Source organism: Myotis daubentonii, chromosome 16 (assembly GCF_963259705.1).
Source record: "Myotis daubentonii chromosome 16, mMyoDau2.1, whole genome shotgun sequence".
Taxonomy (NCBI): domain Eukaryota; kingdom Metazoa; phylum Chordata; class Mammalia; order Chiroptera; family Vespertilionidae; genus Myotis; species Myotis daubentonii.
This window is the reverse complement of record NC_081855.1, coordinates 44,519,535-44,535,892: the sequence shown is the minus strand read 5'-3', so window position 1 is coordinate 44,535,892 and position 16,358 is coordinate 44,519,535. Positions and strand designations below refer to the sequence as shown.

General features: G+C 44.6%; 1 protein-coding gene across 2 annotated transcripts in view; it reads right to left on the bottom strand.

Annotated features, from left to right (window-relative positions):
- Positions 1 to 2,659: 2,659 nt before the first annotated feature.
- SLFN11 (schlafen family member 11) overlaps positions 2,660 to 16,358 on the bottom strand; it is a 26,917-nt gene continuing 13,218 nt past the window's right edge. For both annotated transcript variants that reach the window (XM_059670517.1, XM_059670518.1), the window contains 4 exons: positions 14,274 to 15,334; positions 12,262 to 12,390; positions 6,066 to 6,789; positions 2,660 to 5,615 (listed from right to left, as the gene is read on the bottom strand). In XM_059670517.1, coding sequence (XP_059526500.1) covers positions 4,760 to 5,615; positions 6,066 to 6,789; positions 12,262 to 12,390; positions 14,274 to 15,334 — 2,770 coding nt within the window. In that variant the 3' untranslated portion in view covers positions 2,660 to 4,759. The remainder of the gene's footprint in view (positions 5,616 to 6,065; positions 6,790 to 12,261; positions 12,391 to 14,273; positions 15,335 to 16,358) is intronic.

The following is a 16,358-nucleotide window of genomic DNA, read 5'->3' as shown; positions in this document are numbered from 1 at the left end:
TATTTATTCACTTGACTCTTAGATTCACTTGTTGATAGATGCATATTTGTTGTTCATAATTTGTATCTTTACCTTTTTCTTCCTCTTCCTCTTCTTAAAGGATACCTTTCAGCATTTCATATAATCCTGGTTTGGTGGTAATGAACTCCTTTAGCTTTTCCTTATCTGTGAAGCTCTTTATCTGACCTTCAATTCTGAATGATAGCTTTGCTGGATAAAGTAATCTTGGTTGTAGGTTCTTGGCATTCATCACTTGGAATATTTCTTGCCACTCCCTTCTGGCCTGCAAAGTTTCTGTTGAGAAATCAGCTGACAGTAGTATGGATACTCCCTTGTAGGAAACTGACTGTCTTTCTCTTGCTGCTTTTAAGATTCTCTCTTTGTCTTTTGCTCTTGGCATTTTAATTATGATGTGTCTTGGTGTGGTCCTCTTTGGATTCCTTTTGTTTGAGGTTCTCTGCGCTTCCTGGACCCGTAAGTCTATTTCTTTCACCAGGTAGGGGAAGTTTTCTGTCATTATTTCTTCAAATAGGTTTTCAATATCTTGCTCTCTCTCATCTTCTGGCACCCCTATAATTCTGGTGTTGGTATGCTTGAAGCTGTCCCAGAGGCTCCTTACACTATCTTTGTATTTTCGGATTCTTTTTTCATTTTGCTTTTCCGGTTGGGTGTGTTTTGCTTCTTCGCATTTCAAATCTTTGACTTGATTCTTGCGCTCCTCTGGTCTGCTGTTGGGAGTCTGTATAGTATTCTTTATTTCAGTCAATGTATGCTTAATTTCTAGTTGGTTCTTTATCATAACATCGAGGGTCCCATTAGATTTCTTGTAGATCTCATTAAGTTTATCGGTGGCTTCTAGACAGTTCTTGAGAGACCTTAAAAGTGTGGTTCTGAACTCTATATCTTCCATTGACAATTTTGTCCTGTTTCTTTGTCTCCGCATTTTTTATGCTTTCTTGGTGCACCCCCTAGTGGTCTTTGTGCACAGTCTTGTTGTAGTTAAGCCTTGATTGTTATAGTTAATACTGGGGGGATTTGACCTCCAGGCCAACTGGCTGTGAGAGTCAGCTGTGTCTGCAGTGGGAAAACTTCTGTCCTCTGGGGAGGTGCTAATCTAGCGTTTGCCTGAGGCTATCCGGCAAATGGCTCTGTGCAGGGCTTGGGCGGGGTGGGGCACACGGGATCAACAGGGCGGGCAGAGCGAGCAGTTATGGCTGCTCTCAGTCCCGTCCCCAGAGGCTCTGCCTCTCAGAGTCCCAGCAACCGCTGCAAACCTCGGAGAGAAAGCTGCCCTCGCCTTCCGACCAAAGCCAGACAGTCCCGCTTCTCCCGTTTGAGTCTGGGTCCCTAGAGACTCGCCCAGAACTGGAGCTCAGGGCCTGAGCCTCCCTCCCGATTGAAACTGACAACCGCGCCCTCAGCCATCAGCCCGCTCCGCGCGCACCTCCACACCTTTGTATTTTCCACACTGTGCCTCCTCTGAGTCGCGGTATGCTGTTCTCTTTCCTTCTAGTTGAAGAATTTCCCCTCAGCCAGCTTTCCTGTTGTTCTGGGTGATGTCCGTTCTGTCTTTTTCTTCCATCAGCAGATTTTTGAACTGGAGCTACAGCTGATGTTTTCCAAAACCTGTGTCCCATGTCTACTACAGGCCAGTTTTGTCTTTGGCAATGGGCTCTTCTGTAATCTCTGGTCTTCCCTGAAACTGGTGAATTTTCCAGGCCTAGAGTGAAAAGTGTCACTTGGAGAGGAAGATAGTACATAGCGGAGAAGACAGTGGATCTGCTGTCTCTGTCACTTAACAGCTCTACAACCTTGGACTTTTCCATGCCATCTCTTTGTGACTTGAGTTGGCTTCCTCATCTGTAAAACGGAGGTAATAGTACCTACATTATAGAGCTGTGAAAAGGATTGAGGGAGTATGTAGAAGTAAAGCTCCCGCCCTAACTGGTTTGGCTCAGTGGATAGAGCGTCGGCCTTCGGACTGAAAGGTCCCAGGTTCGATTCCGGTCAAGGGCATGTACCGTGGTTGTGGGCACATCCCCAGTGGGGGGTGTGCAGGAGCCAGCTGATCGATGTTTCTCTCACATCGATGTTTCTGACTCTCTGTCCCTCTCCCTTCCTCTCTGTAAAAAATCAATAAAATTTAAAGAAAAAAAGAAGTAAATCTCCCGGAAGAGTTCCTGGCAGATAGTAGTTGCTCAACAAATCTGGCTATTATTAGTTATTGTGTAACTTTAGTAACAATGAACAAAGATTTTTCTTCCCCATTTTCCTGTTAGTGGGGATTGAATCTGATCTCAAAATTTGCTCCTCTAGTCTTTCAAGGATGTATAATGAGGTTTATATATTTTATTTTTAAAAAAATTTGTTTTTTGATTTTGAGTGAGAGAGGGAGAGAAAAAGAGAGAGGGAGGGAGGGAGGGAGGGAGCGAGAGAGAGAGAGAGAGAGAGAAAGAGAAGTTGTTCCACTTATTTATGCATTCGTTGGTTGATTTGTGTCTGTGCCCTGACCAGGGATAGAACCTGAAATTTTGGCATATCAGGATGATACTAACCAATGGAGCCACCAGGCCAGGGCTAGGTTTGTATATTTTAAACCTTCTCCTTAAGGTTGTTTTGTTTTACAGTACCATGTGTAGAGCTAATGCAACTTGCTATATCCAATAGTAACAAAAGCAATAGCTAACATTTATTTTTATTGAGATTAATTACCATTACACCGTATAAGTTTAAGGTAAACAACATATTGATTGGACACATTTATACATTGTAGTGTGATTACCATCATAGTGTTAGCTAACACCTCTATTAAGTCACATAATTATCATTTCTTTTTTTGTGGTAAGAACAATTAAGACCTAGTCTTTTAGAAACCTTGATGTTTTTAATACAGAATTATTGATGATATACACTATGCTGTCTTCTAGATCTCCAGAACTTTTTTATCTACTAGATGCCGGTTTATAACCTTAAACAACATCTCCCCAACTCCTTGGTCCCCAGCTGCCGTACTCACTTTTCTTCTCTCCATTTCAGTTTTTTTAGATTCCACATATAAGTGACATTACACAGTATTTGTACACTTTCTCGTCTGACTTATCTCACTTAGCATGATGCCCTCAAAAATTCATCCATGTTGTCACAAATGGCAGGATTTCCTTCTTTCTCATGGCTGAATAATATTTCATTGTGTATGTAGGAAGCGGCTCTAGGGTCAAGCCTTGGCCTGGAGGGCAGAGCTCTTTTAGCATAATTAAGCCTGACCTTGTAGCCCTCCCTAATTCCTTCCTAAGAAGCTACTTGGCTGTGGGAGGTCAGCAAGTGTTGCCAAAACAAGAACCTTTGTATACATGTTAATCTCCCTAGTTTTAATCAGACTATAAAGTAAACACGCTGTATTGGCTCTGGGTCTGTCTCTCCATCAGAGAACAGCTGTCCCACCCCCAGCCCCAGCTTTTTCCTTCTATCTCTGTGCCTGTCTCTTTTTTTCATTTTCTCAATCCCCAGCCGCCCCTACTCAGGAACCAGACCGCTCTCTAGCCGTGCTGGACATGAAAAAGAGAGAAATATTTACATGTGTCTGTATCCCACATCTTTATCCATTCAACCCTTGATAGACACTTAGGTTGTTTCTATATCTTGGCTGTTGTGAATAATGCTGCAATAGACATGGTGTGCAGATATCTCTTTGAGAAGTTATTGTATCAGTGTTTTCTGCTTAACATATCCACCCAAAATTTAAAGATAGAAAACAATAACCATTTATATAGCCAAACATTCTATAAGTTGGATTGGTTGTCTGCCCTGGGACAGCCTGAGTGATCTCCGCTGGGTTAACTCAGGCAAGGCATCCAAACTGGAAAGGAGGAAGTAAAACTGTCAGTATTTGCAGACAATGATATTGTATATAGAAAACCCTAAAGACTCTACCAAAAAAACCCTACTGTATCTAATAAATGAATTTGGCAAAGTAGTGGTATACAGAATTAATATTCATAAATTTGTGGCTTTTTTATAAACCAATAATGAACTATAAGAAAGAGAAATTAAGGAAAAAATCCCATTTACTATTGCAACAACAACAAAAATAAGGTACCTAGGAATAAATTTAACCAAGGAGGTAAAAGACCTCTAATCAGAAAATTATAAGATACTGAAGAAAGAAATTGAGGGAGATACAAATAAGTAGATGCATATGTGGCGAAGCAGCATGGCCATGGCATACTCAGCCCCACATTGGGCACCTAATGTGCCGCGCCAGCTCAGTCAGATTCGGTGACCCTGAGAGGGGGTGGTGAAGGATTGAGAAAAGACAGACAAGAGAAGAAAGCTGGGTCTGGGTGGGACACTGTCCTCTCTGATGGAGAGCCTCTCTGGTGGAGAGCTAGTGACAGCGCCATGGACTACAAGCCCTGTCTTTATTTCATAGCCAGATTCCACGAGGCAAAGTAAGGGTGTGGTCAAGATGTTTACAACATTCTCGTCGGTTTCGATCCTACTCAATTACATGCACCTGAAGCCCACATCACTTAGGCTCATGGGGCCACGTGTTTGGACCATAGGTTCAAGCTCACAACCATAGCTGTTGGCTATTATTTGTGCTGGGAGGGCTCTACCCTCCAAGCTGGGACTTGGACGTGGCTTTACCATGAGAGGACTGTGCCCTCTCATTAGTCCAAAGCTTGAACCTGTCCAAACACTGTAGCCGCTCTTCACAAGCACATACTGTGCTCATGGATAGGAAAAATTAAGACCATCATTAAAATGATGCAAAGTTAGCCATTCCTTCAAAGGGAGTCAAAATATACAGCTGTTTCCTTGCCCTGGAAGCCAGACAGAGGACAAGATTGTGGAAAACAGCTGGCTCAGCTGTTGTTAGATTGATCCCAAACACGATGTTTCTTTCCAGGCCTGAAAATCGACGGACACTGTCCAAAACAATGTGATTGCCCATGATAGCTGATGCATTTTCTACTACTAACAGATCAGATTCCTCACTGGACTGAGATTCCTCACTGGGCCGAGACCTTTTTCTCTTCCTTATTGCTCTTTGAAGATTAGATTTATATTTGTGTATATCACTTGCTATGCTGCAAATCACAGCAATATCCTTGCAGGAATATCCAGCCTTTAAAAGTGAAAGGCATTTTCCTGCTATATAATCCACCATCTGCTCCATATCCTTGTGCTCACTCATCTCTAAGTTGCCTGGAACACCTTGAGACCATTCAGCTTCACTGAATATATTCAGGTACTTGAAGGGGATGTTAGGTGGTGGATTTTCTCTGACTTCGTGCATTATTTCTTGTAGGTAGTTGGCTATTGGGTCTGCATTGCGGACCACTCTGATGAGCTCTTCTCTTGGGTACTGGTATCGGAGGTGGGGGAGGCCACTGCAGTCCGTGTGACTGGTCTGAAAGTAGTCCAGGAAGATCCAGAGAATCCCAGGGCCATCCTTTCCTCTCTGAGTGATGGTTTTTGCTGTCTTATACCAGTCCCCATCTTCAGTGCGGAAATTCTGAGCTTCATCGATGACGATGTGTTGAATCTTTTCAAAGTTTAAGTTTGTGTTCATGAAGGTTTTCCGGGTCACTGCATTGCAGATATCTTTTTTACTGTAAAAATTAAAAGACACAATCAGGTTTTCTCCAAATATATAAAGGAGGAAAATTACTGTGGTATACTCCTATAAATACAGGACTGTTGTTACAGATCAATTTACCACCCTACTGTCAAGGAACAAAGTGATACCCTAGCCAGTTTGGCTCAGTGGATAGAGCATCAGCCTGCAGACCGAAGGGTCCCAGGTTCAATTCTGGTCAAGGTCATGTACCTCAGTTGCAGGCTCCTTTCCAGCCTGGACCCCCCCCCCCCCCCAACCAATGAATAGGTCATCAATATTTATCTCTGTCTTTCCCTTTCTCTTCCACTCTTTCTAAAAATCAATGGATAAATATTCTCAGATGAGAATTTTTAAAAAAGGAACAAAGTGATTTGAGTAGAGGAAGACATGGAATGATTTCACACTGAACCTCATTTGGTGTCAGGGAGATCCAACTGCTTACCCAATAAAGTCCCTCAGAGGCTGGTTCTCACAAACATAGAGAATTTCATTTTTCTCACAACCCATCGTATTTTTGATCTTCTCCATGATCTTCATGGCCACGATTGTCTTCCCTGAGCCAGGTAAACCATGGATAAACAATTCTGTGGTCTTGCGGAGGTTTTTTGAGACGATCTCATACTGTTGGACCGTGAGCAGATTTAAAATCTCACAGCCAAGCTGGTCACTCAGGAAAGACCTGAAGCTGAGCAAGACAATCACAAGCGACTGCAGCAAGGCTTCCATTTGCTTGGTGTCTGCGAGGTAGTAGGACTCAGGGTACTTAATCAGAGAGTCTGAACCTTCAAAGGACTCTGCATTGCTCTCAGGACTCAGATGGAGGACCTTGGTCATGACACACAGCTTCCCGGTGTAGCCCCCCATGTTCACCAGCTTCTGCTTCAAGGTAAAGGCGGTACGGGTGCAGTACAACTGCCCATCTGCATCCTGCTCCCCAAGAATGGTATAGAGAATGGGGGGGCTGTTCTGTGTTACCAGCAGAGCATCGCAAATGACTCCCTGTTTCTCTTGCAAGTTCAGGTCCACAGCCCAGCTTCTAGAAAGGATCAAAATTCCTCGGGAGAAAGGATGCATTTGCTTCTTTATTAATTCCTCCAGGCCTTCATGCTCTGAGTACAGCTCCTCCAAGAGAGATTCGGGAGTAAATTGCAAATCTTCTGATGATACTAGATATAAAAAGAGTTATAAATGTAAGGTCAATATCATATTTATTTGCACAATTGCCGGGAGCCGGTCCATCCTTGCTGTTTCAAGGGACCTGGCATATATGGCATACTTTTCTTAATATGTTTGCTCACCTTCTTGGCGCTGTGTTTTAACCAAAGTCACCTCTCCGAGAAAGGTTGAATCCCCAGGTAGGGATTTTCCCCTGAAGTTAGGGAGGGAATAAAACCCCTCAACTAAGTGCCAGGCGGGTAATTAATCCCTTTAACTACGAACAATCATGCTTAAACTACATAATCTTTTCTCCCTGGAATGGAGATAAGAAACGCCCTAACCTTTGTAATAGAGATTGATAGGATTGAATCAACTGGTATAAATACAGTTGTAACAAGACAGAACTCAGAACACAGAACTAAGAAGACAGGGCTTGGAAGACAGGACCAAGAGAGACAGAGCCTAGGCACAGAACCTACACAGAACGTTCTCTAGAGACAGAAGAACTTCGCTGGCGAGAGCATGCCGGAGGATCCTGGAGAGGGACTGGCCTCGGAGCCTAGAGACAGAGCCTAGCGGGAGAACATGGCAAGGGATCCTGGACTGAACCTGACTACAGAGATTGGCAGGAGAACCTGACTGGAACCTGGACACTGAACCTGACTGGAGAGCCTGGACAGAACCTGGCTGGAGAACCTAGCGAGGGAACATGGCTACAGAACCTCGCTGGAAATCCGAAGCAGAACCTCTCTGGAGATCCGGGCTAGAGATCCTGGCTAGGTTGCTGATCAACTGAATGCTGTCTCCGTGCCCTTCCTTCTTCGCCGACTCCGTCCACACCTTTGGGGACCCCTGGACCTGCTGGGGTTGGACCCCGGCACACAATTAATTATAATTGATAAAAAGTAATTATTATACTTATACTCAATCATAATTAATCATATGATAAATCAAATATTTTTGGTATATGTTCTTTTATAAATATTATCTATAATAATAAAAGGGTAATATACTAATTAGGCCGGACATCATTCCAGACGTCCTTCTGGACAAAGCTGGGGCCGGAGGGAAGCCTGGGTCCCGTGTGCCTGCTGGAGGCTGGAGGAGGGAAGCCCGGGTCCTGGTGCCAGAGGGAAGCCAGTGCCAGCAGCCGAGGGAAGGAAGGCCTACTCTTGCACAAATTTTGTGCATCGGGCCTCTAGTTATCTATACTAATAAAAGGGTAATATGTTAATTAGACCAGACATCTTCTGGATGTCCTTCCAGACAAAGCCACAGTGGCGGGGGCCGAGGCAGAGGCGGTTAGGGGCGATCAGGCCGGCAGGGGAGGGCAGTTAGGGGCGATCAGGCCAGCAAGGGAGGTCAGTTAGGGGCAATCAGGCTGGCGGGGAGGGTAGTTAGGGGACGATCAGGCCAGCAGGGGAGCAGTTAGGGGGTGAATAGGCCAGCAGGCAGAAGCGGTTAGGGGCAATCAAGCCAGCAGGGGAGCAGTTAGGTGGCGTTCTGACCAACAGGCAGCGGTGGTTACGAGCGATCAGGCAGGCAGGCAGGCAGACAAGCGGTTAGGAGCCAGCGGTCCAGGATTGCAAGAGAGATATCTGACAGCTGCGGGCCTAAACTGGCAGTCAGACATCCCCTGAGGGGTTTGGATTGGAGAGGGTGCCAGCCGGGCTGAGGGAACCCCCCTCCCGTGCATGAATTTCATGCACTGGGCGTCTAGTCTACACTAATAAAAGAGAAAAATGGTAATTGGCGTACGACAATACCCTTTTCATTGGCTAATCAGGGCTATATGCAAATTAACTGCCAACTATGATTGGCAGTTAACTGCCAACTAAGATTGGCAGTTAACTACCAACTAAGATTGGCAGTTAACTGCCAACAAGATGGCGGTTAATTTGCATATGTAGGCACAATGCAGGGAGGCGAAAGGGAAAGCAGGAAGAAGCCCCCTGCCACTGACAGTGATCGGAAACCCAGGGGGGAGCTAAGAGCTGGGGGGCAGGGCAAAGGCGGCCCTGGGGCCATCTTTGCCCTGCCCCCTAGCCATGATTGGAGAATCAGGCGCCTTTGCCGCCCTGGCCAGTGATAGCAGGAAGTAGGGGTGGAGCCAGCGATGGGAGCTGGACACGGTTGAAGCTGGCAGTCCCGGGAGCTAGGGGTCCTTTGCCTGGGCCTAAAGCGGAGGCCACGATCGCGGGGCCGCTGCAGCTGCGGGTCCCCGCTGCCCGAGCCGGACGCCTCAGCCAGAGGCGTTAGGCCTGGGCAGAGCCTGCAACCGCGGGGAGCTGGGGGTCCCCTGCCCAGGCATGACACCTCTGCCGGAGGCCTCAGGCCTGGTCAAGGGGCCGAACCGGTGATTGGTGATCGGAGGGTGATGAGGGTCAACTCCTCTGGCCAAGGCATCAGGCCTGGGCGGGGGGCTGAGCCGGGGATTGGAGGGATATGATGGTCCCCTTGCCCAGGCCTGAAGCCTGGGTCAGAGGCGTCAGGCTTGGGCGGGGGGTGGAGCAAGCGATCAGAGGGAGATGGGGGTCCCCTGCCCAGGCATGATTCCTGGGCCAGAGGCCTCAGGCCTGGGCGGGGGCCAGAGCCAGTGATTGGGGGGAGATGGGGGTCCCCTGTCCAAGCCTGACACCTCTGGCGGAGGCGTCAGGCCTGGGCAAGGGGCCGATCCTGCGATTGGAGGGTGATGGGGGTCAACGCCTGAGGGCTCCCAGTATGTGAGAGGGGGCAGGCTGGGCTGAGGGACACTCCCCCCCCCCACACACACACCCAGTGCATGAATTTCGTGCACCGGGCCCCTAGTTTTATAATAAAGGAAAAGAAGTCTTGAAAACCTGGCACACTTCATCTAAATCTATGTGCTTATTATGTTTATAACCTTGGGAAATTCCTTAGTTTCTCTAAGACTGTTCCCTCATCTGTAAAACAAACCAAAAAAAACCCCGCATTAACAAATAGCACATTTCTTATGGTGAGAAATAAATAAAATAGCATAAAATATCTGGTTCATTGTAGCTGCTTGGGAAATGTTAGTTCTGTTGAATCTCAATTTTTCCCTGAACAGTTCCCATTGATGGAGGTAGGAGGAGCCCTCCCTGGAAGAAGGTGCTCATTAAATATTTGCGGAGAAGATGGAGCCATGTGAAACCATTTATTCACAGAGAATTCCCTGTGGTCCTGACCTGAGAGACCCTGAAGTTAGGTCCTGAGCTAATGCTCCTGAAGGTAAACTCTGGTATCACTCACAGATCAGGGTGAGATTACATCCATCATGAAGTCTCCCTTTGTCACGAGGGAGCAAGGAATGATGATGTGACATGAGAATAATGTAGGGTTTTAAACTTCTTTCAATGATCATTTGTTCCAAAGATGGGCGGAGGGGAGAGGGAGTGGAGAGACTGTTTTATCCTGTTGTGCTGGTGTCAGATTTGTAGTAGTAATTTTAAGTTAAATTAGCCAAAGTTCATTGGTAATTGTTTATTGTCCATTGTTGCTGATGCTTTCTCATTTGTACCAGGTATTCACAAGACTTGATTATGTCTGCAACCTGGATGATAGCCAGTGGGAGACGGCATCCATTATGAAACATCCAGATTTAGGAGATGTTAAAGGATGGGGGAAACATACTTCTTAGAATGGATGAAATAGAATAATATAAGGATATGTTTAAAATAGAACTTTAGAAACAAAAAGAAGTATAAAATAAAACACATCATTTGTTTCTTGTACTAGGGAGATTACAGACATCTCTGGGTCTCTCAATTGTACAAGGGAGAAATACTCATTTATTCTCCTTTTTATGAGAAAACTGGAACTCAGACAGGTCAAGTGAGTTGCCCATGGCCACACCCATAGGAAATGGCAGAGCCAGCATCCAAACCCAAGCCTCAGACACTATTGTGGTTTCCACTCTACTGCACTGCCCTGCAAGTCACACAGACTATCCCTCCTGATAAATGGAGAAAAGCACTAAAGAATTTCATAGCACATGTGTATTATCTCATCATTGACTAGGTCTTACTTTATATAACAGGACATGCTTCCTAAGGAAATGATGTAAGGCAAGAAGTGTCCCTTTCACCCTAGCCAGTTTGGCTCAGTGGTTGGAATATTGGCCTGGGGACTGAAGGGTCATGGGTTTGATTCCAGTCAATAGCATGTACCTCAGCTGCAGGTTCAATCCCTGACCCCAGTTGGGATGAGAGCAGGAGGTAACCAATCAATGTGTTTCTCTCACCTTGATGTTTTTCTCTCTCCCTCTCACTCTCTTTCCCCCTTTCCCCCTCCCTTTCATTCTTTCTAAAAATCAATGGAAAAATATCCTCACTCCTTGGGTGAGGATTAAAAACTATTCTTTAGATTTTTGGTACAATTCCTGAAAATTTGACTTTTTAAAAATATATTTTTATTGATTTCAGAGAGGAAGGAAGAGAGAGATAGAAACATCAATGATGAGAGAGAATCATTGATCGGCTGCCTCCTGCACACCACCCCCTACTAGGGATCAAGCCCACAGCCTGAGCATATGCCCTTGACCGGAATCAAATCTGGGACCCTTCAGTCTGCAGGCCAATGCTCTATCCACTGAGCCAAACTGGCTAGGGCAAAAATTTGATTTTTATATAAGAAAAATAGATTGTTGCTCTTATGAACATACAATCTGCTATTTTGTTTTAGTTATAATTTATTCCATGGTAATAAGCTCTACTAAAATGGAGCTCATTGAGTTTTAAAAATAGTTATCAATGTTTATGTTTACTCTTGTATATAATACAATTTATTGTGGACAATTTTTAAAATATAAATTTGATATGCAAATGAATAGGAAAACCTCACATGTTCCTACTGGGAATTGAACCTGGGACCTTTCAGTCCAAAGGCTGATGCTCTATCCACTAAGCAAAACTGGCTAGGGCTTGTGTTACATCTTGATATAAATCTTTATTCTTTTTTATATTCATAGCAGCTACCACTCTGGAAAATATGGCAGAGGTGGGCAATTTTTTTTTTCTGTTGGTACAGTGTCTGCCTCTAGTTCAACTAGATAAAAAGATTTCCAGTCTGGATAAATGAATATCAAAATCATGTGAGTAACCTTGATAAAAATGCACATTATGATATAATATCCCAGATAGTCTAAGTTATTGAGTCTGAAGTGAGGAACCAGATATCTGTACTTTTAAAAGTAACCAGAAATACTGATGATCAGTGTAATTTGAGATCTTCAAGACCAAATAGTCTTTAAGGGCAATAATAATCCTGGATTCTATATGTGGGAATGCCTCAGCCAGTGGGGTCAGTGAAGATTCATTTCTAAATTACTTATCACCAATATACTGGTAGCATCATCATCTTGTACACATAGGTTTAGAGAGTATATTTTCAGGATTTTAAAACACAAGCATAACCATTTAACCCCCCTTATCCTAGCATACAAACTGACTGGTGTCAAGTAGGCAAACCACAGTTGCTACCTGAAAATAAACGTTGCTGGAGATCTTCCTTGTGTTCCAGGCCTTTCTTGGAGAACACTGGTCTGCTAAGAGGAGGTCCGCTAGACAGACTCAGCTGAGATTCAAAGTCTTTGGACAATTTCATAAGCTCTTAAGAAAGAAAAAAACTCATGTTATTCTGACATTTTAGTCCATCTTTTCACCACTGCAAGAGGCCTTACAAGTAGGTGTATTCTATGACTGTCTAGGTCAGTGGTTCTCAACCTGTGGGTCGAGACCCCTTTGGAGGTCAAACGACCCTTTCACAGGGGTCGCCTAAGACCATCCTGCATATCAGATATTTACATTACAATTCATAACAGTAGCAACATTACAGTTATGAAGTAGCAACAAAAATAATTTTATGGTTGGGTCACAACATGAGGAACTGTATTTAAAGGGCCATAAGGTTGAACCACTGGTCTAGGTGGTGTGACTTGAGAGATAATGGCAAGATAATGCTCTATTCACCTGTGTAGACACATGTCTTTATTACATATGGAGGTTGCCAAAATCCAACAATGAAGAGACATTATTTGGAAGTTTGAATGTGTTTCCCATTCAATATAATTCTTCACTCTCTATGTCTAGATAGCATTTCATTTGCATTTCTTTTATGGTATGTAGCACAGTGTTTTAGTAAATATCTATGTACATGTAGCTTATTTCTGTGGTGTAATATTCTCACCACGGGCAGTTTCAAGCTATCAATGTGACATCACTAAGTGCAGAGTTGATAAGAAACACACAATAACACAGCCTTATATAGTATTTCTACCATCCTATCTAATAGAGAAGGAATATGCTAATTGGCCATCACTCCCTAACAAGATGGCAGCATCCACAGCCAAAAAGGAGGGAATATGCTAATTGACTGCCACACCCTCAAAGATGGCAGTATCTATAGCCACAAGATGGCAGCACCCAGTCCCCTCAGCCCCACCAGGGCGGCAGTCACGTAGCACGGCCAGGCCTGCCCCCAGGCGGGTCTGGCCACTCCACGCGCCTGCCTCTGAAGTCCCCCAGTCCCCCAGCCTCCCAGCCACTCAGGGCTGGCCCAAGGTGCAGGCAAGCCTTGGATGGCCGCTGCCCAGCCACCCAGGGCAGGCTGAGGCTCAGGTAACCAGGGCCGTCCGAGGTTTGCGCTGCCAGCAGTGGCAGCAGCAGAGGTGTGATGGGGTGTTGCTTCTCCTGATCGCTGGGTTGCCTCCCGCCCTTGAGGGCTCCCGGACTGTGAAAGGGGGCAGGCCGGCCTGAGGGACGCCCCCTCCAGTGCGTGAGTTTTCATGCACCGGGCCTCTAGTACAGATACAATAGATGTAAATAACCTCACAAGCAAAGATACTATTAAAATGTAGTAAATAATTCAGAAGTGGTGAGTTTGCATTTGTTACATTTGTTTTTAATATAATTATAAGTTTATATAACTTAATTTTTAATAATGACTATGTTTAACAACTGGCTCACAAAATTCTTGAAATATTAGTAACTGACCCTAGAGCCAGTAAGAGCTACTAAAAGGCAACAATTCCCCCAAATTTTCTTTTCATCTGATGTGAAAACATTGCCTATTATAAGACACTTGATTTGGGCTTCTAATTACCTGGCAAAATTTTATCATGTATGGAAAGCAAGATACTGGGAGATTCAAATAACACAGAGTCTAGTGCAGCCGTGGGCAAACTACGGCCCGCAGGCTGGATCCGGCCCGTTTGAAATGAATAAAACTAAAAAAAAAAAAAGACCATACCCTTTTATGTAATGATGTTTACTTTGAATTTATATTAGTTCACACAAACACTCCATCCATGCTTTTGTTTCGGCCCTCCGGTCCAGTTTAAGAACCCATTGTGGCCCTCGAGTCAAAAAGTTTGCCCACCCCTGGTCTAGTGGATTTGAGAAGTTCAAAGTCATAGGAAAGAAAGGAAAGCCTGTTTAGTATGAGGGTGCTAGAGGAAGAAAAGGACAGGGAGGGAGGTATTTTCCCCTCTTACCTGGGTCTGTGTCCATCATCATGCCTACCCATTCCTCCGTTGTCAGGCAGCAGACTTCCTGGTCTTTCACCATCCATGACCTGGGAGCTTCTGAGAACACTGCACCACAGAATGGCTTCACTCTGATCACACAAACATAACCATACAACTGCCCCTTGGCTAACACTTCCAAGAATTTGACTGTGAAAGTTATCTGGCATTGGGATTGGCAAAAATGGACACGAGGTAATTTGTTTATTGCATCTTCTATTTCCTTTTTCAAATCCTCACGCTTAATGTTTTCTTCAGCACATCCCAGAACTTTCCTACTCTCATCCTCCACTCCAATAAAAAGATAGCCTCCCTCAGTGTTTGCAAATGCAGAGATGTACTTTGGAATTATGTCTTTTACACGGTCTGGGGTGCGTTTCGTAGAGAACTGTTTAAACTCTACATATTGAGACTCAGGAAAAGGCAGGATCTCACCATGCTCAAGCCGGTCTTTTAGGAAAATTAGGTGAGCAGGATTCGAGTCATGGAAGTTTTGCTTTGCAACCCTGAGAATTTTATTAGAAGGTTCTTTCCCCAAAAGTTTTGCATTTCTTTTCTTGGTTTCCAGGAAACGAAATGCCTCTCTTGAATTCATGGGAAGCACAGAGGTGCCAGATCTAAGGTGTAATGAAGAACCCAGGCTGCAAATGCGGGGCTTGAAACGATCTTCAGGGAAAAAGTCAGTGTTCCAAGATTTAACAAAAATGTAAAAACACCTCCCTTGTTGATTAGTCTCAAAGAAAGCCTGCAAATCTGAAGATTGAATAAGTGTTCTCAAAGACTCTTCTAAATCCAGCCCCATCTCCACAAGATGCTTATCGCTGTTAGCCATTTCCATCCGAATCACTCCTCCTCCTGAGTTTAATAAAGCACAGGCAGCCTGTGAAACTTTCTCCTTCTCTTGATCTCTCTGAGTTTTCTGCAGCTTCTTTCTGTTTTTTTCCCCAAGAGTTACTTCTCCTATATTGATGACCAAGTCTGGGAAAGATAATTCTACCACCAGAGATGGATTATGTTTCTTCATGTTCGTTCTGCAACAGAAACCATTAAAACACATCTCATGTTGATGAAGTAAATTACATAGTACATAAAAATGCATTAATTTATCTGAAAATATTTATTGAGTTCCTGCTAAGTGCTGGGGGCTGGAGATTAAGTGGTGGGTCAAAAATGAGTCCTAGCCAGTTTGGCTCAGTGGATAGAGCATTGGCCTGTGGACTGAAGGGTCCCGGATTCAATTCCAGCCAAGGGCACATGCCCAGGTTGCAGGCTTGATCCCCAGTGGGGGGCATGCAGGAGGCAGCCTATCAATGATTCTCTCTCATCATTGATGTTTCTATCTCTCTTTCCCTCTCCCTTCCTCTCTGAAATCAATAAAAATATACTTTAAAAAAAGAAAAGAATGAGCACAGTCCTGCCTCTCAGAACTTATTGTTTGAAAGGAAACATGGTTGAATAAAGCAATTGCTGGAAGGATTCTGCAGTAAACCACGTGAGAGATGATGGAGCACTGGGCCATAGTAGTGGCAGTGGGATGCAGAAAATTTGAGCATATATGAGAGATATTTAGGGAATAAAATTAACATTATTGTTAGGTCGAAAGGGGGTCCAGGAGCTGATGCATGCCTCCGCCAGGCAGATGGTGATGTAGATACTGGGCCCTTCCGCCAGTGCACCAGGTAAATGGTGATGCAGATACCAGTCCCGCCCTGGAATTCCTAACAGGTCAGCTACCAGACAGATGACACCACCTGGAAACAGTGATGACCCCCATGGCAGGAACTCCCACAGCTCATGCTCCCCCGCCCTCACTGAACAGCTGTATAAAAAAATGCCCCTACTCCCTCTCGGTGCGACTCCACTGGCCCAACCCCAGGACCTGTGGACCTCGCCCAATAGCACAGAATAAATTCTCCTCCTTCAATCTGTCTGACTCTCTGACTCAGTTTCCTGCCCCGCGAACCTCACAATTATCTGCACTAATCAGATAGAAATCAGAAGGATTCAATTTTAGTAACTGGGTTTTTGGCATAGGCAACTAGGTGGTTAGTGATA